We start from the raw sequence: 23029 nt of genomic DNA, 5'->3' as shown, positions 1-23029 counted from the left end.
AGCATACTTGATAATTGCTTGATATGTCCGAATATATTTTCCACTTTCCTCTACTTCCAGGGATGCCTTCTTTGCTTCTCCGCTAGTGGAGGTCCTCAGGCCTTTCTGGCTCCCCAACTTGAGTGCCCAAATCCTCTCTCCATACTTGATGATCCCGGCAACAAATAGAAATGCAGCCGGGATAACAAATTGGTAGTGTGCCAATGCCACCGACTTCCACAACACATACATGACCAGGCATGCTTGGCCTAGCAGGTTCAGCAGGTGCCTCAACCACAGCTCATTGTCCTCCAATGAAAAGGCTGTCACTTGGTGTCCTGCCCTCCAAGGTGGATAAGAAGGAAAGGTGCCCACAAGAGCCTGAGCTGATGTGCTGGTCTTGATTTATGATGATCATTGTCATTTGTGGTGCAAGTGGTAGACAACTGGTGTGAAAGGTAGCCCAGCGCATATGCCGCGATGAAATCAGCTGACAGGTAAGACAGCCATATTGAGGTCGTAAGCAGCATATGGCAGTGGCGGCGCCGAAGGCCGCCCGAGAAGAAGAGGAATAGTTGCAGGGCAAAGCTCAAGAGAATCAACACATGGATTTCTGAACTGCTGAATACTTGCATAACAGTAGTGTGCATTGAAGCTTCTGCCATAGACACAAGTACTCTAGCTTGATTGGACCAATGCTGGTTAGCTATCTCTCTCGATCTAGATTTGCAACCGCACGCACATCAGCGGTATCTGCAAATTAGGCGCAATCAGCTAGCTAGCTTAGGTAGCCTATTTATAACCAAGAAAATAACGTACGGTGGATAGCAGAGAATTAATTCATGATGACTAAAGTACTTTTGTCAGATTATACACCAGGTATCAATTTTTTTTGAAAAATTCTTGCAATCCGTTTAGGAGCTGTTTGGACATACAAATGTGCAGTTGAGAATGGATTAAATGCAGCAACTGGATTGGGATCACATATTTCCACTGACTATCTACCCCTAAATCCAAGGCCACACCCTAATTTAAGGGCCTCTTTGATTCTCAGGATTTGTAAAACACAGGAATAGGAAAAACACAGGAATAGAGTGGCATGTCATCTTCAATCCTACATGATTAGTATGAGTGTTTGATTGTGCGCCGGAAAAACATTGGATTCTTCACATGAGGTTGGAGTGCATGAAAATTTCCCTATGAAAACTAGTTGAATCCTATGGAAAAATTCATATGGATAGTAATCCTCGAATCAAACAACCCATGTTGGAAACATTCCTAAAGATTAGGATCCTCCCAAATTCCTTTAGAAATCCTTTGAATCAAAGAGGGCCTAAAAGTATAGGGGTAAAAACCAAAATTCACTCTTATTCGTATGATTATGACCTTGTTGATGCAAATTTGGGTCTTGAATTACTTGATGCTCAGCACAAACCTAGCGAAATATAATGTACTACTATGTGAAAATTACTGGAACTGGTTGCTCGAAAAAATCACTGGAACTGGCACATCAAGGCATACCTGCTGACTCCGAGTAGTACCTCGCATGCGTTCGTGGACTTCTTATTTTTGAGGGATTTTATGTGTGCCTATATCATCTGATCATATCCAGACCATAACGCTTTCCTCTAGGTCACCAGATATACATATGTGCTCAATATATGAGAGGAGGTGAGATGAGATGAGATGAGATGAGATGCCTAGCAGGGGCTGCAAGCTAGGGCCTTTATTCCTTTCTCTTATGCTTAGACAATGTGTGTATGGATTCTGTTCCTTTCTTGTACGAGTAGTGAGTGGTAAACTAGATGCTCTGAGAATTGCTTGGTATCTAAGGGACGTCTCAATAGTTTATGGCAGAGTATTTCTTGGCTGGCTGTATGCCTTCTTACCTGGAGGGGATTTTTTTTACATACCCTGCATGGCTGATACTCCCTCAGTCCCAAATTGATGGACATGGAGGGAGTATTTGTTGGGGGAATTTGGTGTACTCGGAGTAAAGTCGCCTTTGAGAACCATGTGATGCGCACTCCGATTGAAACCATGCATCTTTACTGCTTGCTCGTTCTTGTCTTACTGGACAGGTTTGCTGAAGAACGAAGAAGGTATTGCTGTGAAGGCGGGGGATCCAGGCAGTGCTGAGTGAAGCAACGTAAATCTCTGTCGAATCAGCGGCGGGCGGACGTCGATCCTTGTGTGATGTGATCGGGCCGTGTCTCTGGGCTTGGCGGCTTGAAGTTCCTGGATGTTTCAGTGGAGCCTGATGATTCGAGGTGGTGAATATCCAGCATATATAGTTCTCTCTCACGCACGACGGTCTTGTTTTGCTGGGTCTTTTTTGCTCTTGTTGCTGTCTAATGGTGTATTCTGTGAACTTGGTGCCCTTTTGGCTGTGGGTGCTGAAAAAGGTGTTATCAGGTTTTTGGCCCGTAGGTGTTTTGAGTCGAGCATCTTGTTTCCTGTTTCTGTTATGGTCGTGGCCTCGTGGGTCGCTGGCGTTTTGTATACCAGAACTTTATACTGTTATCTTTCCGTTGATCACCGCCAGCGGCTATAGATTAGGAGGGTTCATGGTCTTGTATTTTTCTGAATTTATTTCATGACTTTCGACGATGTATGTTTAGTGAAGGAGATGTGAAGACTTCGTCAATCTCAAAAGGTCATCTCAATAACCAAAATGATGTATCGGCTATTTGCCATCAATCTTTTTTCTTCGGATTTGGGAGCTGTTCGGCAATCCACCAGCTTTGCAAAATCCGTGGACCACCTGTTTTCTCGCTGCCCAATTTTCAACTGCAGCTCCGGGAGCGGAGGGGCTCCGAAGAGGCCCTTGTGTTGAATTTGTTAATAGTTTCCTTAAAAAATCATTACTGTTCACGCGGGTTCAGAACGACTCTTCTCTTGAGTGAGTCTATGGCCGCACGTGTTGTGGGAAAGGAACTATGAGGAGCAGAACATGAGCACCGGCTGATGACCTGCTTATCTTCGTCTCCGCCGCCGCCCGCCAGGTCGGGTTTGCTCTGCTACCCCTTCCTCGGAGCCTGCCGCGGTGTTCTGTGGCGGATGCGGGAGAGAATTTATGGGAACCCGCCACGGTGTTCACGACGGACTGGTCCCCCTGTCTGCGGGAGAAAATATGTGGGTCGTCGTTAGAGATGCCTTGGTCAAGGATAATTTCGTCTTAACATGTTGTAACTATGTGCCTTGGTCACTGTGATCAAAATTATACTACCTTACACCGGAGGGAGTATTAGTGTTCAGGCAGGTCCAAAACGGCTCTCCTGAATGAGTAGGGGACTGCGCTTGGGTGCCTTAAGGTCTTGTGCCTATGACATGCGGGTCTAACAGGTGGCTGGCCCACATGTCAAAGGCACGGAAGCTGCGTCCGTGAGTAGGAGTGCTCTCTCGAGTGAGTCTGCGGCCGCACGTGTGTGGGAAGGGAACTCGGCAGGAGCAGAAGAGGAGCCGCCGCCCCGCCGCTGACTTGCTTCTCTTCGTCTCCGCCGCCGCCGCCGCCGCCCGCCAGATCTGATCTGGTCTGCTACCCCCTTCCCCGGACCCCGGCCGCGGTGAGTTCTCCCCCCTCCCACCTCCGTCTTGGTTTCCTCCGGCCGCCCCCCGCGCGCGCCGTTTTGGAGCTCCCCCCTCGGTCAACGCCCTCCTCTAGTCGTAGGCGTTCGATGCAGATTTGCTAGCTGCCAGTAGAAGCAGACCACCTGCCTCTGGACCGGACCAGCCCCTGGTAGAGGAGACATGTTTCGACTCTTCAGATTTGACACTGAACCTAGCTCCTGCACTCTGTTCAAATTTGACTCGATTTGTTCTCTCTTGTCTTGGGCCCTTTTGTCTCTTGTTCATTCAAATTTGACATGTACTGTAGCACCACAGAGTCTATGACTACTCCTCCTCGCTTAGGGCAACTGAAGCAGCAGAGGCCGGAGGGATTCCCTCATTTTTCCAAAAACAGTTTGTCTTTCAGGCCCACCCCTGAAACTGGTGTCTTGATTCTACTAGTGTTCAAATTTGACACTGTGAATCTAGCTGCACTGTGCCTGGTAGCGCCGCTGAATTCAATTGCAGGAGCTATGCTGCAGCACATAATTACCGAAAAAAGGCTTCCACCCCGCTTTATATATAAAGCAACACGGCCCAACTGCAGCACATAATTGACAGACACAGGTCATGGGATTGCACAAGTTTGACATTAGTTATTATACAATGGCCCTTGCTGAATTTCTTTTCTTGTGTTGATGATGAAAAGGATTTGTCTTTACGCCTCGCCCTTGAAATTGGTACCCTCATTGTACTACTGCTAGGTAGCACATGTCTTGACTGTTCAAATTTGAAACTGTGAATCTAGTCCAGATGTACTGTGCCTGACAGCGTGATTGTTTTCGTCTAGGTAGCACCGTTATTGCCAAGTAGCAATGCTAGAGGCATCTTATTTCCCGAAATCAGTTTTCCTGCATGCCAGCCCCTGAAATTGGTATCTTGATTGTACTACTGCCCCTGAAATTGATATCTTGATTTTACTACTGCCTACTGCTAGGAGATGTCTGGCCTGTTCAAATTTGATACCGAATCTATCTGAACGGTGCCTGGTAGTGCAATTGTTTTCACTGAATTCAGTTGTAGGAACAATGCTGTCTGTAAATAATTGACAGACAGGCCAAAGGCCATGGGTTTGCACAAGTTTGACATTGGTTATATATATACCATGGCCCTTGCTGAATTTTATTTTCTTGCTTTGATGATGAAAATTCAGGTGGTTTAATTAGCAGCGAAGAAGATGGGCGACAACCTGATGGAGAAGGTGACGGCGCTGAGCGAGCAGCTGAAGATCACCGGGACGGAGGTCGGCAAGAAGATGACGGCCGGCATGAGCTCCATGAGCTTCAAGATGAGGGAGCTCTTCCTGGGGCAGACTCCAGCCGACAAGATCGTCGAGGACGCCACCTCCGAGACCCTGGAGGGGCCCGACTGGGCCATGAACCTGGAGATCTGCGACCTGATCAACGCCGGGAAGGTGAACAGCGTGGATCTGGTCCGCGGGGTCAAGAAGCGGCTCGTGCTGAAGGATGCAAGGGTTCAGTTCCTCACCCTGTCCCTTCTCGAGACCGTCACCAAGAACTGCGAGAAGGTGTTCTCCGAGGTCGCCGCCGAGAGGGTTCTCGATGAGATGGTCAGGTTGGTGGATGATCCACTGACCGTGGTGAATAACAGGAACAAGGCGCTTATGCTGATTGAGGCTTGGGGAGAGTCCGGCGAGGAGCTCCGCTACCTGCCGGTCTATGAGGAGACATACAAGGTACCTGAAGAATTGTTGTATCACATTCTAGTTGCCTGATTCTGTCTCGTAGCAATGAGAGTCTATATTTTCATTTCTTGGTCAATGAAAAGTTGGCCCAAATAGCGTGATGTGCTTTGCAATGTAAGTACAGAAAACAATAATTTAGGACCAAAAGGTTGAAGTAACTGAAGATACCTGCATGAATGGGTAGCCAGCATGTGATTTTTGGTAGGATATCGACAGATTATGGCTGAGACGTAGGATGAAAAGAAGATCAATATATATATAAGAGTCTTAGCTCAAGATGATGAACAGAACAGATACAAATTACCCAGTTAGAAGAAATACTGTGGATTTATAGAATGGTAATGACATAGTACATCTCTGAAATTTGGCTACTAGTCAAATAAAAATGCTCAGTACTTTCCTTCAGAACTCAACATAATGCTAGAAATACACACAATTTGAGCAGTTTTATGGGTATATTGACCTACTAAATTAACCTTTATATTCACATATAGATAAAGCAGTAGTTGAGGAATGCATGGTTAATTTGATTGCATTATATTGGCTTCACCCCTTTTGGTTGTCACCTGAAAACTATATGTCATGACTATTTCAGAAAAAAGACGCAAACCATATAGAGAATAACTAAATTATATTCTACCAAAACATCAACATGTTATAGAAGTAATTTAAGTCCATAATTACTGTGTGGAACCTAGGGGGTACTGAAGCAGTCATTTCTGAAACTGTCATGCTGTAGTCAACAGGAACAAATAGTAGGCACTAAATTCAGAAAAAAACTGAACTTCATCTTAAATTTTGATGATGGAATGATAGTGTGGAAGCAACAGTTAAGTAGAAGCACATGCCATCAATTAGTTGGTGCTTTTCAAAGATCGAAGATAGAGGGAAGCACCCGGTTTTATCTCGAATTATCATGAGATGAAACAACTTCAGAATGAAATTGTTGTTTGAATTACAGATAAAATTGGGTGCATCACGGTAAATATTTAAAATTGCACATTTAGATCCACTAACATACTATTAGCTTCCGTCAATCTCCACTATAAAAAAGAAGCTTCCGTCAGTCTGAAGGAAGAGTGACGATCTTGGCAGCATGAATCATTCCACTGTTATCATTTGGTCATTCCCTATACTGTACCACCCCCTTAATACCTGTAAGTAAGAAAGTACAATACTATGCAATAAGCTCAGTGCTTTGTTACTTTACGCTTCTCACTTTTCTGCTTTAATATGTTTCATACTTTTGTGTTTTAGAAGGGAAGAGTGATAATTTGTGGTGGCCATATTTTTCACGGCTTCATGGTTGAAGAAATTGGGGTGAACAAATTTTGGCAGCAGCATTGACATCTACTCAAGAAATTTTCGAGTCAAATAATTCGTTGTTTCGGTGTCCAGTTTGATGGCAGTACTGTAAATCCATATGATTTATCTTTTAAGTGAAAAATATATTATGCTTTAGTAACCAAGGCAGTGGAGTGGACAACTAGCTAATATATATTTTCTGTAGAGTCTGAAATCAAGAGGAGTGCGGTTTCCTGGACGCGACAATGAGAGCTTGGCCCCCATATTTACTCCACCACGCTCAGTTGCTGAAGCTGAAGCTGGTGCAAACTTCACGCAACAGACCTTTGAAGATGTGCATATGCATACATATACTGCCGAAGAAACAAAGGAAGCTTTTGATGTTGCGCGTAACAGCATAGAGCTTCTTTCAACCGTTTTTTCATCTTTCCCTCAGCAGGATGCTTTGCAGGTAAACTGGACTTTGTGTAGCTTCCTCCAAGTTCGCATAAATACCTTTTGACTGGAGTACACTAGTTCACTTCACACAATAGCTGGACTGGTTCTTCATGGATTTTTTCCGGTGAACGTTTTATTTAAATACCAGTAGCGCATTATTATTATTTGGTTCTGCTGCCGGTGCCTTGTGTTATATTTATTCTATTTCATGCTCGTAGTACTCTGTTTATGAGATACTCTGAACTCTGAAGTTCCACTCTGTTCCTTAATATGTTCTATTCAAGCATTCAATTTTTTTTTCTAAATGCATATCATCTACCATTCCAAGACAACATCACTGCAATTTTCTGAGCTATCGCAAGTCCTAATGGAGCAAGTTTGCGATACATTACAAAAACTGGTTTTGTCATTTTGCCAGTCATTTAGCTATAAATCAGAATTGAAAAGACACTCATTAATGCTTAATTGAGCTTGATGCTATGTTCCTTGACAGTGATTGCATTCACTGGAGGTATATTTGAACTTGTGTGAAAGCAAGGCGTGCGTTCAAAATATTGTGCAACATGGACTACTTACTTCAGTAATCAGACTATGTTTTACATGTTAATTTTACTGGTTTGAGGTAGATTTTTGTTACAAATGGTGAAGAGCTAGTATTATGTTTTGACTAGTTCTGTTACTTGCACAGGACGACTTGACGAACACCCTTGTGCAACAATGCTACCAATCCCAACACACCATCCAGAGATTCGTGGAGACGGCTGGGGACAACGAGGCCATGCTCTTGGAGGCCCTGACCGTGAACGACGAGATCCAGAAAGTGCTATCCAGATACGAAGAGATGAAGAAACCCGTGGCGCCAGCGCACGCGGAACAAGAGCCGTTGGCCATACCGATCGCCGCAGAAGCGGAACATGAGGATGCCACTGCCGTCGGGAGCGAAGAGGCCCTGGTCAGAAAACCGGCCGGTTCTCGAGCAAAGCCGGATGGAGACGACGGTATGCTCGATGACCTCGACGAGATGATATTCGGCAAGAAGGGAGGGGACAGCAGCTCCTCCCAGGAGGATGCAGATGGGGCCCAAAAGCAGGACATGAAGAAAGATGACCCGATTAACCTCTGAACACCAGTTCCTGGGATGAGAAGGCACTGCGAGTTTTAGACTACCGCAGAATGGCGTCTGACTGTATTTCATCTAGTAGAGGATTGGGCATTCATTAGGGTTCAGGTCGTTCGTCAACTTATTTGCTGCACCCGATCGATCATCGGTAGCTCAGTAGTTGTGCTCCGCGGTTTGTCGCGTTGATCAGTCACTTATCATCTTCTGGTTTCGTGGATGCATCTCAAATCAATCTATGTAGTCCTTGTCAAATTCTGCATCAATATAGTCTTACACCGAATGTTTTTTCGACAGTTGTTGGAAAACAATTATTGCTGCCACTTCTCCAGTTACACTTGCACATATTATGTTTGGCTGGATATCATATTGATAATTTTATCTTAAGGCCTCACATCATAAGCCTGAGGTCTGATATGCCATCACTAAGCCTATTTCTCGCTAACTTTTTTTTTGAGGCAACCTATTTCTCGCTTATTGCGAGTTTGAGTTAGCGCTCGCCTACAGCAGCCAGTTCGTGGGCCACGGCCATCAAGCGATTTTTCTTTCATATCGGTTTTCCTTTCATTTTTGGCGTCTGCGCTTGATTCGAGTGCAGTGGGTTGGGTTCTGTTTTGTCAGAGACTCGCAACCGGCCTGGTATGCTGCTTCTCAAAACCATTTTTTATTTTCAATTTTTTTATTTCTGTTCGTTTCTTTTCCATATTTCCTTTTTACTATTTATATTCTCATCTTTTTTCCTTTATTTTAGCTCCCGTTTTTTGTTCTCGTCCAATTCAAAATTGTCCGTCATGTATTTCAAAAATGTTCAGCATGCGTTTGAAAAATACATTTTATATAATTTTAAAATGTGTTCATATATTAAATAAAAATATACATGTATCTTTTATCTGAATGATTATGTAATTAAAAAATTCATGTATATTACTCTAAAAATGTTAACGTATTTTTAAAAATGTCCTTTCATTTAAAAATGTTCATGTGGTACTTAGAAAATATTAATCCTATATTAAAAATTGTTCATCACTATTTAGTTTTTTTGCTGTGTATTACAAACTGGTTCATCATATATTTAGAAAATGTTAAGCATAAAACCAAAAAGAATTTACTGGGCATTACAAAGATGATTATAGTGTATTTAAAATATTTAATTATTTAATTTTAAATTTATTTCCCCCTATTTATTTTCTTTTCTAGTTTTTGCCTTTTTCTTGTGTTTTTCACTCTTTCCTATGTTTTTGGAGTTCTCACTTTTCAATACATAATTACCATTTTCAGCATGATGTATATTTTTAAAATATATGATGAATATTTTAAAATACCTGATAAAACTATTTTTTAACATGTTGAATATCGTATAATACATGCTAAACATTCATAACATGCACAATGCAGATTTTTTAAAATTTCGTGAATATTTTTTTATGAATATGTGGGAAGCTAGAAAACAAATGAAAAAAAATCGAAAAATAAAATAAATTGACACCTTTTTTGTATATAATTCTTTAAAAAAAGTGCTCATCTATCTCTAATATGAATTCATGTATTTTAAACTCAAAGAATGGATAAAAAGAAACGAAAAAAGTAAAAGAAAGTAAAACAGAAAAAAAAGAGAAGTGAATGCCTATGGGCTTGGCCCATGTGCCGCTGCTTTGCAGGCCCAGCATGACCTACGACCTTGTTTTCTCTTAACCATAAGTGATTCGGACATGCTAAATCTCAGTCGACTTAGACTTCGCGAAGTCTCAGTCGACGCCCCGTCCGTTGGATTGTTGGATGCTCCAAGATTCGTGCAACTGCACTACCAGCCCATTTGTTTTTTTTTCTGTTTGTTTCTGGGCTGGGCCCTGTCCTTTTGTTCTTCTTTGTCGGGACTAGCCTCGGCAAGGTTTCGGCCTTTTATTCATTGTTTGTGGCAGGTTTCTTATCAAAAATAATTATGTGTCGCAAATTTAAACACCCGGGGCTTAGGAGGGGAAATTCAAAGGGCGTCTTGATGTTGCTTTTCTTTAGGTGACCTATTTTTTGATTTTTTTTACAATATAGTTTTCATACATTTCAACTGCACATAGAGTGTCAAGCTTGTATTTTTTTATTTTGAGTAATTTATCCAAATACGACTAATTTTATACATGTTTATTTTCCTTTTCTTTTTGCAGCTATACTTCTTTTGGCTTACACGTTTATTATAAATTGTTTTCAAAATGTAAATAAGAATAAACAATAGTGTATGTTTTTCTTTTATTTGGTTTATTTTTTTCATGGTTGTACTTGTTAGTAGACTAAAGTTCTACTCCGGTGAGGGAGGGACGATGATGAGGCCCACCATTGACTCATTCTGCTGCTTATAGTTGTCGTTAGGTGGTCTACATGCATGGATGCAATTTTTCTTACTCCTGGTTTTCTTTTGTAACGCCATGATGTTCTGATGAATAGATGGATGTTTTTACCGCAATAAAAAGTTGCATGTACTTTTTTTGTTGGCTAAAGTTGTTTTTACAAATTGGTTGTTGCTGTCGAGGTAGAGGCAGAATGCAACTAAAGGTAGGGTTGGCGATATTTTTAAAATTTTCTTTTTGTTTCTAAAAAAACTTCTACTAACTTGCCGTGCACCCTAACATAAGGAACACTATGTTGGTAGAAATGAAACTTCTACTAACTATTTGTTTTTTTGCCTACATGTGGCATATCTGACTCTCATTCCTAATTGCACAAGTTGCAACTATACGCAACACGTTCAATGCACAACTATATGTGTTGCGGCCCTTTTTTAGGATCAACATGTGACGTGACCTTAGGAGGCACTAGTTAGACATTTAGCAGTGGCGTTTTTCATTTCTGTTCCTTTTTTGTTTTGTTTTTCTCCCACTGCACGAGAATAATATTCCAAGAAAATCTTCGGGGGAGGGGTGTCCTTTTTTTTCTCCAGTTGCATGTCCACTCTCGACACGAAATCACCCCTAAAGGTGGCAGTTGCATCTCCACCCTCGACATGCAATTGGCCCAGCTGTGTGTGTTGTGTGTGTCTGTGCGCGCGCGTCGCTAGGGGAGGTCCCAATGTCAGTGTTTTTCATTTCTTTTATTTTTATCTCCCACCACACAAGAACAATATCCCAAGACGACCTCCACCCCCCGTGCACTGGGGAATTTTCCTTGTTCCCCGGTTGCATGTCCACCGTTGACACGCAACTGCCATCGGATATGGCCCGTTGCATGTCTACCCTTGACACCCAACTGCCCCTGACCAGTTGCATGTTTATCGACATGCAACAACCCCCATGTGTGTGTGTGTGTGTGTGTGTGTGTGTGTGTGTGTGTGTGTGTGTGAGGTAGTGGCTCAATGATGGCGCTTTTATTATTCATTTTATTTATCCCACCGCATGTGGCTCTATGGTGTTTTGTGGGAGGAGGGGAAGTGGGGGGTAGTTGCATGTCTGCAACTAGGCATGCAACTGCAAGTGTCGGTACCGGCTGCAACGACATGTCTTCAACATGACTGCAACTCAGTGGTATTTTGTTGGGGGGAGGGCCAGTGGTGTTTTTTCCCCCGACTGCAAGTACATGTCTACCCGCTGTAACTGACCTTTTTGTTTCGGTGGGCAGTGGGAGAGGAGGCGGTTGCATGTATGACACTAGGCACGCAATTGCAAGTGTCGCCCCCGCCTGCAATTGCATGTGCACCCATCCGACTACAACTGGCCTTTGTTTTGTCGGAGGGTGGCGAGAGAAGGGGAAGGCAGTTGCATGTATAACACTAGGCATGCAATTGCAAGCGTCACTCCTAACTACAATTGCATGTGCACCCACCTAACTACAACTGACATTTGTTTTTTCGAAGGCGGCGGCACGAGAGGGGTAGTTTCATGTTTGACACTAGGAATACAACTACAAGTGTCGTCCTAAACAGCAATTGCATGTCCACCCTCTCGTGTGCAGCTGACATCTTGTTATGTCACAGGATGGTAAGAGAGGGATGGGGGTAGTTGCATGTCTCACACTGCACATGCAACTACAATTGCATGTCTACCTATTCAGTTGCAGCTGACCTTTTGTTCGTCGGTGGGAGGTTGTACAAGGGGGGCGGTTGCATGTCTCACACTAGCATGCAACATAAAGTGTGACCCCTGACCGCAATTGCATGTGCACTCATCCGACCGCAACTGACTTTTTTTCGGAGGGCGGCGAGAGAGGGAGGGTAGTTGCATGTCTAACACTAGGCACACAATTGCAAGCGTCGCCCCCAACTGCAATTGCATGTGCCACCACCCGACTGCAACTGACATTTGTTTTGCTGGAGGGCGGCGGAGGGAGAGGGGGAGTTGCATGTTTGACACTAGGCATGCAACTGCAAGTGGCATCCTCGACTGCAACTGCAGGGCCACCCTCCTGACTGCAACTGACCTTTTGTTATGTCGGAGGATGGCGGGAGAGGAAGGGGTAGTTGCATGTCTGACACTAGGCACATAACTGCAGTGTCACCACCTACTGCAATTGCATGTCTAGTTATGTGACTGCAACTCATCTTTGTTTTGTCGAAAGGCGGTAGGAGAGGGGGGCAACTGCATGTCTTTTTTTTTTACCAAGAGTGTGGAGGGACCATTTTCATTGTTGTTTTTATTATGTTACATAAAAAAGTTATAGTATCTTCTTTTTTGCATTTCTTTTTTTTTGTTACTTAAATTAGTTATAAAGTCCCACTTATTTTTGTGTGTGTGTGTCTAAACTATCGATGAAACTAACGAAGTAGCCAAAGTTTTTCCATTTATTTTTGTTGTCCAGTCCCCTTGTTTACATCTGATAGTTAGAATATATTTTTTGTTAGACTTTTTTTTATCTGCTGCACAGTATATTTTCAAACTCTATAAGAATTTATTTATTTTTGTATATTTTGAACTCTGTAAAAACAGGTTGACAGAGGTTTTAATTGATGTGGCAAGTCATTTTTAGTCTTGCAAATTTGTTCAGACATCGTAAGTAGTAGCTGCTGGGCATTTGTTCTGATTATATATTTTTGTTCAGATTTTGATTTTTGAAATGCGCATCTGTCCAGTCTCAGAGTGGTGTCGCTAGCAAATTGTGTGCCAGGGCATGATATCCTGAATTACTATCAGTTATAATCAATACTAATTGTTTTTTGTCAAAAATCATAGCAGTTGTTTTTTTTATAAACACTGGTTTATAGCTGCTGGGATTTTTTTTTCATAATCACACAAATTTTACAAAGCTACGGAAATTTTCCAGCAAACCAGCACATATATGCATAGTTGATGCTTTTTTTCATTTTTTTTCCCAAGCGTACCAAACAAGCACACAGACACATACAGCGAGTTGAGTGCTCCTTAGTACAAAGATCAAGCACTTAAACACATATCGCCTGGGCCTATTCTTTTTCTGTTGAGTACCTTTTTTGCTGTGTCAAAAGAAAACAAATAAACAGTCTGCCCAAATACACAAACACAGTAAAGAGCCCGGCCCAAAATAAAAAAATAAACAAACAGAAAAAGAAAGCCCAGAACCTAAGCCGAATATAGTCCAGCAGATGACGAGCTAATAAACGGGCCTAATCTCTCTTAGATGACGTCAGCCGACTGAGACTTTGCGAAGTCTCAGTCGACTGAGTCTTAGACAATCCCTAAGTGATTTTGTAGTTGGCATAAAAGCCCACTCGATCACCATAACCAGCACATTAATAATTCTACTAAAATCCCTCCACTTGCTCTTCTTTCCCTTTCTATTTCCACCCGCACTGGGCCGCTCGTCTTTCCAGCTTGAGACATGCATGCGGCCCCTCTCAATCCACTTGCCAATTTCCATGCTCTCAACACACATTTTATCTCTCCCATCACTTTTCGCATCGATTCTGCTGGTTTCCTGTGCTGCTGCTTGTCGACGCGAGCTCTCCTCGGTCCACTATCTCCATCCCATGGAGGTGTTGATACCTAGTCATGGCTCCAATCCAGCAGATGACGTGGATTTATGCTAGGAATTTAGTGATCGGTCACTGTAGAAAAGTAGACAATGAGACGTGGTTTGATTATAGAGTTGGACGAGTGCTGCATTTCCTGGAACCCTTGCTTGCTTCTCCCCGTGTACTAGTCAATATAATACATCGATCCGGTGACAAAGACGGCTAAGGCTAGCTTTGAAAACATCCCTGGCCAACCACCACACCCGATCTACACACCCCTCCTGTAGGCAGGCGTTTAGCCCGCCCCTCGCTTGACCCCGTGTATTTGACTACCTACCAGCTTCGTATAGTCTATTTCCGCTGCCACACTATATTAAGCCTCTGTTACAAGTGTTCAAATCCCGGTGCTCGCATTTATCCTGGATTTATTCAGGATTTGCGGCGATACGCACGCTTTCAGTGGGAGGAGACGTTCTCGTCGACTACGATGACTTCGTAAAATCTGAAGATGATATGCCGGCTCAACCTCTCGGAGGTGCTCATAGGGGTAGGGTATGCGTGTGTGCGTTCATAGGGGTGAGTGTATGCACGTTTATATGAGCGCTTGCGTCTCTACTGTGTTCAAAAAATATCAAACCCTCCGCTAATACCAAGCCCAACTTTGCTCTATACTCACATTATACACACAGTACAATTATTGCATTTTTTGTCACGAAAAAGGGGTCCTCCTGTGGTTATATGTGCATGGACTAATTCCGATAGAGATTGTTTCTCATATGTATTTCATCAATTTTGATTGGAATATTTGGATCAATGCTAAATAGGAATACAACCAAACAAGTACTACTTAAACAAGTCATACTAATGTGAAAAATTAAAAACAAACACATGCATATATGCATCGTGGATATGATATGGATAACTTTTTACTAGATCTGAAATGGATGATGAGGAGCTGTACAACACTAGTGCACACGTACCCCCAAGGTGCTAATAGTTTATGTGTTTGTATTGATCGGTTAGCCCATAATAGTTCATCTACAATTGAAAAAAACATCAACAAAGGAATGAAAAAAAAACTCGCATGAGCAACCAACATCTATCTAGCTATGACATCGCGCTTTATTACTCTTTTACGTTTTCACATGTCTAGGGTTAATGTACAAATCAACATAATCTCTACGAGTGTGCATAGGCATTATTTAGCCATGCATGTGATGTTCATTGAAACATGTGTTGGTTGCCAAAGGTTTGGGAGACGTTGTTGATGCCTGAGTAGACCTGCATCTGGGTGAGTATGTGCTCAAAGTTGTCATTAGACTTCTCAATTGGGTGCGTGTGGGTGCCCTCGTATGTCGTTACCACCACACCTTCGTCCCGCGATAGCCGCTGCACCTGCTTCTTCACGTTGCATCCTTGGTGCGTGCACCGGTAGTAGCTCCTGCATGTAACAAACAAGTTAGTACTTTATAAAAGGCTATTGTGCTATAGGGATCATAAGAACAACAACAAAGCCTTCTAGCAATAAGTTTGGGGGGGGGGGGGGGGGGTAGACTAGACTTAATTAGAGTAGGGAGATCCTACATAGATACGTATAAGAAACTAGTTAGGCTACATGTTAAAATTCCTGCATGGATGATCTACAAAGGAGCTTTCCACGTATGCTTGTTGTATTTTGTCTCAGCAGTTTGTCCTACAATTGTATATATTTTGCAATCTTTGTTCCACACTTGCATTCCTCTCGAACTCTTGTGCTCTTTTTCTTCCAATGTTATTCAGTTTTACAATCCATTGAGGTTCACAAAAGTTACCAAGCATTATCAATCGGTATATGTTCTTAGATATATGACTAATAAATGATTAAACTAGTAGCAAAATGATTTCATCATTTGTTGCTTTAGTCCCTTCCAATTCAATTGACATTAATATACTTTCTATGTTGGGATGGTTCATAACTGTTCATGAGATTACCGTGATGTGCCATATCACCAATTTTTTAAGATCTAATTGTTCTGGAAAAAGCCTATATCACAATGGTAAATCGTTGTTCTTAAGGATTGAAGTATAATAAATATTTGGTAGTTGTCATTTGATCTCATTTTTTGGTCTGCCATAAATATTTGTTACTTTAAGTATTATATTATTTTTGAAAGTGTATAGATTTAATTAAGACATGCATCAACATACACATAAGTCATCTATTTCTTGCGCTGATGTTAGCGGAGACTATCTATCTATCTATCTATCTATCTATCTATCTATCTATCTATCTATCTATCTATCTATCTATCTATCTATCTATTATGTTATTATTAAAAGAAGAGGAAAATAAGCCACCATCTTCGTCCAGATAGGCTAAACTAGTCCTTCCATTATATGTGGTAATGTCTTTGGTCTAAAGTCAGTTAACAATTAAACATACATATCAATATCTCATAAAGGTTGTTATATCAAAGCAATCACAAATCAGCACATTGTGTATGACAACGGTAGAACATGGATAACATCACCTCTAACATCAGCAAGAATTTGAATTGACAATGACTTGGGAATTAATTGGACAATGGTTTGCTCGGATCTGTCTTTGGTGGATTTGCTCGGATCTGTTCGTCGTTCGTCTTCGTTCGTGTGTTTTCAGGTTGGATCCTTTTGATCTACACTCTTCATCCGCGGCGGTTGCTGTTCTGGTGCGTTGGTTCTACGGAGCCTTAGCACGACGACTTCTCGACTGTCTACTACAACAAGGTTTGCCCGGCTCCGGCGAGGGAGGGGCGATGACAGCGGCGCGCCTTCGGCTCGCTTCAGTGCTTGTAGTCGTCGCTAGGTGGTCTACGGATCTGGATGTAATTTTTATTATTTCTAGTGTTCGTTGTACTACCATGATTGAAGATGAATAGATTGGACAATGGTTTACATACGAATAATAATTGGACAATGGTTTACATACGAATCAGACTATGATGTGCATGCATTATTTCTAATCAACTATACAATATGACCCTTTCTACTATACTACAATTTATTTTAGCAAGTATATAAGTTAATCATTGATAGATGTTTATTGTGCTATTCTCTCAGTTCATGCAAAACAATAGGTAAAGATATATGACTATTAGTATTAGGGTTACAAATAGCTAAATTTAAGAATGAACTTCTTGACAGAAGAGTAGTATATATAAATAGTAGGTAAAGATATAGAACTCTTTTCACATACATAGTTTGATCAGAAATAAAACATAGCCAAATTTGATATTCGTACTACATTATTATGGTGACATATAGCTAAACACATTTAATTGTTTACTCAGAGTGATTGGGTCTATACGTACAATTAATCTGAAAATGAAAATGTAGAACCAATTTTTAAAAAACTATTTGATTTCCATTTGGTATCATGTAGTTTGCAATGATAGAGGACCAACACCAAACACAACATGTCTTAGATATCTCAATATGCATGGATTAGTTTGGTCAGAAATAAAATAGAGCCAATTGATTTTCGTACTCCATTATTATGGTCACAAATGGGTAAACCAATATTTTTTTTACCAAAACAAATGGATTTATATGTAAAATCAAACTAAACTGAAAATGTAGAATAGAACTAAAATAAACTATTTGAATTACATCTGGTATCATGTAGTTTGCAGTGACAGAGGACCAACAACAAACTCATCATGTTTTAGATGTGTCAATATGTATGGATTAGTTAGAAGGATCAACATGCATGGATTTAACTAAGGTATATATGCTTGAATTGCATGTCATTTGCAGAGTTCACGACAGTTGTAATTAACAATAAAATAGTACATTTTCTTGTACTAGACCTGGAAGCTAAATATTATTGTTCTGCAACATAAAGTTTGGAAGTCAAGTATGTAGTAAAGTTGTCTCGGTTATGTTGAAAAACATTAGTCACATACTATGAAGCAAAGGGAAGAAATATGTTATAGAAAATTTTCACAAAAATATAACTGCTAATTATACTCAAACCAATTGATTCCCATTCAATACCATGGAGTATGTAGTGACCGAGGATTAACATCAAGCAGTTACACACCAAGCAGCACACATCTGATGTATTGACATTCTTGGATTTGTTAAATGTATAAACCTTAGTGAATTCAATTATATGGAAATTAAGTTTTAATCAAGTATAAAAGAGTCAAGCTTGGTAATGTTTGAATTGTCAGTCACTTTCAAAGTTCATGGCAAATTGGAGCTGAGACTGAAAGAGTAGATTTTGAAGAATCCAGTAGTGTATGCGTATACGAGGACTACGTGCAAGACATGGAAAGAGTTAGATTGTTTTGAATGTGTGATATATATGTAAGTGGCATATCATACGAATGAAGCTAAATACTATTGTGTAAAGATTGAAATGAACAAATCATGTTGAGTATATGATAGTTTTTTTGGTTATGCTATAAATGTGTGTCAGGATAGCAGAAGCTGCGTGAAATGAAATTGCCTATTATATATAGAAATTCCCACTCAATATGAACTGATAATTATATTTGTTTCTAGGAAACCTATAGGAGAGGCCATCAGATATACTAATTATGAACTTAGGTTCTAGTACATGTGCGTCTTCGCCGACATGATGACACCGAAGATCTACCACTCACCATGTGACTTATTCTTGCTTCCTTATTGATAACTACGTTAACATAGATGAGCAATTGAAAAAAATTAAAAAAAATAATGTCCATCATGAGAGAAAAGAAAATATGATAAGAGGGGCTGAGAGAGAATATTGATAAAAAATGTAGCAAGCAACAAATCATGTAAAGTATATAGCAAAGTCATTTTAATTATCCTTAAAATGTAAGTCAATGCATTGTAATTAGCATTAGTGTCTAAAAATATCAACAATATATCACACTGTCATATATTTTGCTTGAGAGGAATCCTGGTGTGGCTGCACTTTTCTAACATCAGAGCAGCGATTAACGTATATAAGGCTTTTATATAAAAATAGAATAATTTTATTCTTCACTATTTTTTCCATAGCACCATCATTTACAGTTTCATGTATGATAATTTCTAACATCAGAGCAATCCATGTATGCAAGAAATCTAGCTAGCCGCGCAAATGCGCGGATCACTCCGCTAGTTGCCTAGTACTAATAATATATGCATAACTCAGGGCCCTAGAGGGGAAAAGGCCAGACAGCGTCTGTAGTCGGTAATCCCAGAGAGACAGTCTTTTGTGCTCCAGGTGGCATGCTAATATGGTGACTTAATTACAGGATAATCTATAGACACAAGGATTAGATAATGTGGAGCGTTCAATCCACCTCTAACTGGTGGTTCAAATTATTCCTAGTCAAATACGATCACCATCAGCTCTCTATTTATTGGCGATGCCCATCAAAATCACGTGGAACTTAGCTAGCTTTTTCGCCTAGACTAGATGATGAGGATGAGACATGTCGTTATCCCATGTAGGCAACCACTACCAGAGCTTGGAAGATTCACTGGGACTCCATCTCACCTACTTTCTTCTTCATGCCCATCAAAAACATGAAATGAAATTGCACGCCAAACAAATGGAAAAAGGAACCCAAAAGGAGAAACAATCAACAGGAGTCCCAAATAGCATCCAGAAGTATATCAAGCATCAAAACAATCTGATCATCAGTCAGGATCAGCAAGTCAAGGTGTCATATGAGAAATTAGGGCACGGGTTTACGAACCTGGGGAAGTTGTTGTTCTTGACGGCCTTCTGCCCGTACTTCCTCCACCGGTAGCCGTCGTCGAGGATGTCGACCTGGCTGCGCGTCTGGAACGCGAACCGAGGCCGCCGCTCCCTTTTCTCGCCTTTCTTCCTCCCGACGACGACGTCCGCCTCGCCGACGCCCTGTGAACTACTTCCCGCACCATCATCACCACCACCATCCTTTGAGTTGGAGGGCTCCTCCTGCTTGGCCCCCGGGAAGAGGCCTTGGTTCAAGCCGCCGCCCCCGCTGGAGTTATTGCCAGCTGCTTGACCATGGTGATGGAGATGGTCATGGCTGCTCGCTCCTGCCACGAAGTGGTATGAATTGGAGGTGGAAGATGAGGGCTGCGTCCCAAAGAGAATGGGGTAATTCTCCATGGCCGTGCTATGTTGAGCTCAAGCTAGAGGTAGAGAGAGAGAGAGAGAGAGAGAGAGAGAGAGAGAGAGAGAGAGAGAGAGAGAGAGAGAGAGAGAGAGGGGAAGTAGCTGAAAAGAGTTTCACAAGTTACACCCAGGGTTATATAGTAGGCTAGGATAATCGTGCCTCACTTTGACCCGTAGTCTGCTGAAGGCGGCTTCCTCGATCTGCCTTACATATACCACGGATCACATGCATGCGTCATGAGAGAGGGAGGGAGGGAGAGAGAGAGAGAGAGAGAGAGAGAGAGAGAGAGAGAGAGAGAGAGAGAGAGAGAGGATTCCTGGAGCTGGGGGTTGTCGTAGAGGACACGCAGATGGATGGACAAGGCCGGAATGGTAAAAAGACTGTTTGCATGGTGGGATCGATAGCGAATGCGCACGAGTGCCATCCTCGATTTGACCATTCCCGTGATATTGTTGAAGCGCCGGACCAGAGACGAACCTTCCCCTTTTTTTTGTTTATTATGTGCGTGTGTAGGAATTATTAATAGCGTTGCAGATTGGTCGTCAAGCTCAGGTCATTGTGTGTTGAAATGTATTCCACCAACTCGTGAAAAGGAATAAAGCTAGAAAATATAGGCGCCCTGCAGTGGGTGTGGGGGCAGCTGAAAAATCAAAGGGCCTAGAAGCTCCAAAATAGTCTTGAACCACGTGCGTTGCGTGATGTGCTCTAATTTCTAGGATTTTTCACTGTGGGGTCAGCTTGATTAGTTAGCTTAATCACGCATCTGATAAAAAAAGTCATGTTCTAACTTTTGGAAGCATGATTTTTTTTGTATACAGAACATAACAATCACTCTTAATATTTATGTAGCAACTAGTTGCCCTAGCTTGATAATTAAATTGGAGAATAAGCCCGGTTTACTTGAACTTTAATACTCCCCCAATCCATAGTACTACCTCCGTCCTGGTTTATTAGTCCCCTTTTATTCTGTACCAAATTTTGACCTTAAATTTAACTAACAAAATAATAATGCATGTCACAAAAATAATATAATTAGAAACTATGCTTAAATACGAATCCAACTATGTAACTTTTGGTGGCATGCATTAATATTTTGTTTGTTAAATCTCTAGTCAAAATTTGACATAAAATACAAAGAGGATATATAAACCGGGATGGAGGTAGTACTTGTCGATGGTTTAGTACAATTAAAGTTGATTGGAGGGAGTAGCTAGGTTATAGCAACACCATGCTTGACTGACAAGGCAAGGCACTATCTACTATATTAAACTAGACTTTACCCTTCAGGATATCGTTGCAATATATTCCAATTCTATTTGATTGGATGGATTATAGATATTTTGATCAATAATATGTGAACTAAAATTTAAAATACATATGCTTTACTATTTACTTATTGAGGTGACATTTTTTCATGCATGTCTGCACGTTTAGGTGGCTTTTTGCCATGCATGTTTGCATGTTGATGTCACATGTGTGCTTGTTGAGATAAATAGCTTAGTGGGGATCACCTACTTAGTTATGTAGGATTACTAAAACAAGAGCCAAACGAGTCACCACTTTCTTCCATGCAGACTGAATAATCTGCATAAATAATTATATGGTGGATCATAATTATAATTGATGATATTTAAAAGTGAAAATAAAAACACATTGTTTGCATCATAAAGTTCAAATCTAGCCCCGCAAATGCGTGGGTCACCTTCTCAGCCAGCATCTTTTGTGTTCTCATGGGCGTTGAATAGTTACTTCAAAACAACACAAGATTAAGAGCATTCAACTATTAGGGAAATATGATTATAGGGGTAATTCTTTCTACCAGGAATATTGTAACTGCCAGAAAAAAAATATGCATGTTAATGCATCAGCTGGGAAATATTTATAAAATGGGAAATTTGTCTGCCAGCTAACATATTAATTATGCTTTATGGTAAAAAATGTGGCGAGAACCACGGCTAGTCACTGTGTCTCCTAAGCATTATGATATGGCTTCGAACCGCAAAATTACCCCAATGAGCAACTTTTCTGACAGATTTTCTGCCCCTAAGAGCATCTCCAGCCGTTGGGCCCCCAGGAGGCGCTAAAAATCGCCCCCTGGGGGGCGCACCGGCGCAAAACGCGCGCTGGGGGCGTGATGCCACCTAGTCGCGGCGCTCACGGATTTTTTTGAAAATTAAAGTGCGGCACAAACATGACGCAAATTCAACCATTTTCGGCGAGTTCATACATATTTCGGCGAGTTCAAACCAAATTCAACCAAACAAGGCACAAACACGCCAATATTTTACAAAAAAAGAAAAAAAAACACACTACTAGGCCCGCCCGCCGTCTCCCTCGCCTCGCCGCCCGCCGCTCGCGCAGTTCTACATGCCGAGGAGGCTGTAGAACCGCGTGTAGTCGCCGCCGCCACCGCCGTCGTCGTCGTCGTTGTCGTCGTCGTCGTCGCCTCCGCCACGGCCGCCGTCCCTGCTGCAACCCTCCCCCGGTTTGGCGCGGCGGGTTGGACGGTCCGGCGGCGTCCTCGTCGTCGTCGCTGTCGAGGATCACGACGCCGTGATCGTCCTCGCGCCCACGCTTGCGGGCGGCGATCTCCTCCAGGGCCCGACGCTGCCGGACCATCTTGTCACGGAGGTAGTCGTCGCGCGCCCACCGTAGGGCGTCCTCGTCGGAGAAGCCGCGCGGCTATCTCCTCGTACTCCGGGGGGAGGCTGGGCTCCGGTTTGGGGCGACGAGGACGAGGCGGCCCGAGGCGGGGGTGGAGTCGACGATGCGGACACCGGAGCTGCGGGTGCGCCGGCTGACAGGCGTGTCCTGGGGCTCCGGCTTGACGGGGCGGAGGCAGGGAGAGCCGGTCGACCAAC

General features: G+C 42.1%; 2 protein-coding genes across 2 annotated transcripts; one reads left to right on the top strand and one right to left on the bottom strand.

Moving 5' to 3' along the window:
* The first annotated feature begins 3343 nt into the window (after nucleotides 1-3343).
* On the top strand, nucleotides 3344-8449 carry LOC123050978 (TOM1-like protein 1). Its single transcript, XM_044473701.1, has 4 exons — nucleotides 3344-3545; nucleotides 4742-5284; nucleotides 6804-7049; nucleotides 7725-8449. The coding sequence occupies exons 2-4, from the start codon at nucleotides 4766-4768 to the stop codon at nucleotides 8157-8159; spliced, it is 1200 nt and encodes a 399-aa protein (XP_044329636.1). The 5' UTR covers nucleotides 3344-3545; nucleotides 4742-4765; the 3' UTR covers nucleotides 8160-8449.
* A 6603-nt stretch (nucleotides 8450-15052) lies between these two features.
* On the bottom strand, nucleotides 15053-20227 carry LOC100049025 (probable WRKY transcription factor 75). Its single transcript, XM_044473700.1, has 2 exons — nucleotides 19761-20227; nucleotides 15053-15502 (listed from the first exon to the last, which is right to left on the bottom strand). Exons 1-2 carry the CDS (start codon nucleotides 20159-20161, stop codon nucleotides 15283-15285), a joined length of 621 nt encoding a protein of 206 aa, XP_044329635.1. The 5' UTR covers nucleotides 20162-20227; the 3' UTR covers nucleotides 15053-15282.
* Between the last annotated feature and the right edge of the window lie 2802 nt (nucleotides 20228-23029).

This window comes from Triticum aestivum, chromosome 2D (assembly GCF_018294505.1).
Source record: "Triticum aestivum cultivar Chinese Spring chromosome 2D, IWGSC CS RefSeq v2.1, whole genome shotgun sequence".
NCBI classification, from domain to species: domain Eukaryota; kingdom Viridiplantae; phylum Streptophyta; class Magnoliopsida; order Poales; family Poaceae; genus Triticum; species Triticum aestivum.
The sequence above is the reverse complement of the archived record's forward strand: the minus strand, read 5'-3'. Positions and strand labels throughout refer to the sequence as shown.

Excerpts from the sequence above, each read along its gene's own strand:
- LOC123050978 (XM_044473701.1), top strand. The coding sequence starts at position 4,766 with ATGGGCGACAACCTGATGGAGAAGGTGACGGCGCTGAGCGAGCAGCTG. Across the intron at positions 5,285-6,803 it reads TCTATGAGGAGACATACAAG|AGTCTGAAATCAAGAGGAGT; the intron begins GTACCTGAAGAA and ends TATTTTCTGTAG. Across the intron at positions 7,050-7,724 it reads CTCAGCAGGATGCTTTGCAG|GACGACTTGACGAACACCCT; the intron begins GTAAACTGGACT and ends TTACTTGCACAG.
- LOC100049025 (XM_044473700.1), bottom strand. The coding sequence starts at position 20,161 with ATGGAGAATTACCCCATTCTCTTTGGGACGCAGCCCTCATCTTCCACC. Across the intron at positions 15,503-19,760 it reads AAGAACAACAACTTCCCCAG|GAGCTACTACCGGTGCACGC; the intron begins GTTCGTAAACCC and ends TGTTACATGCAG.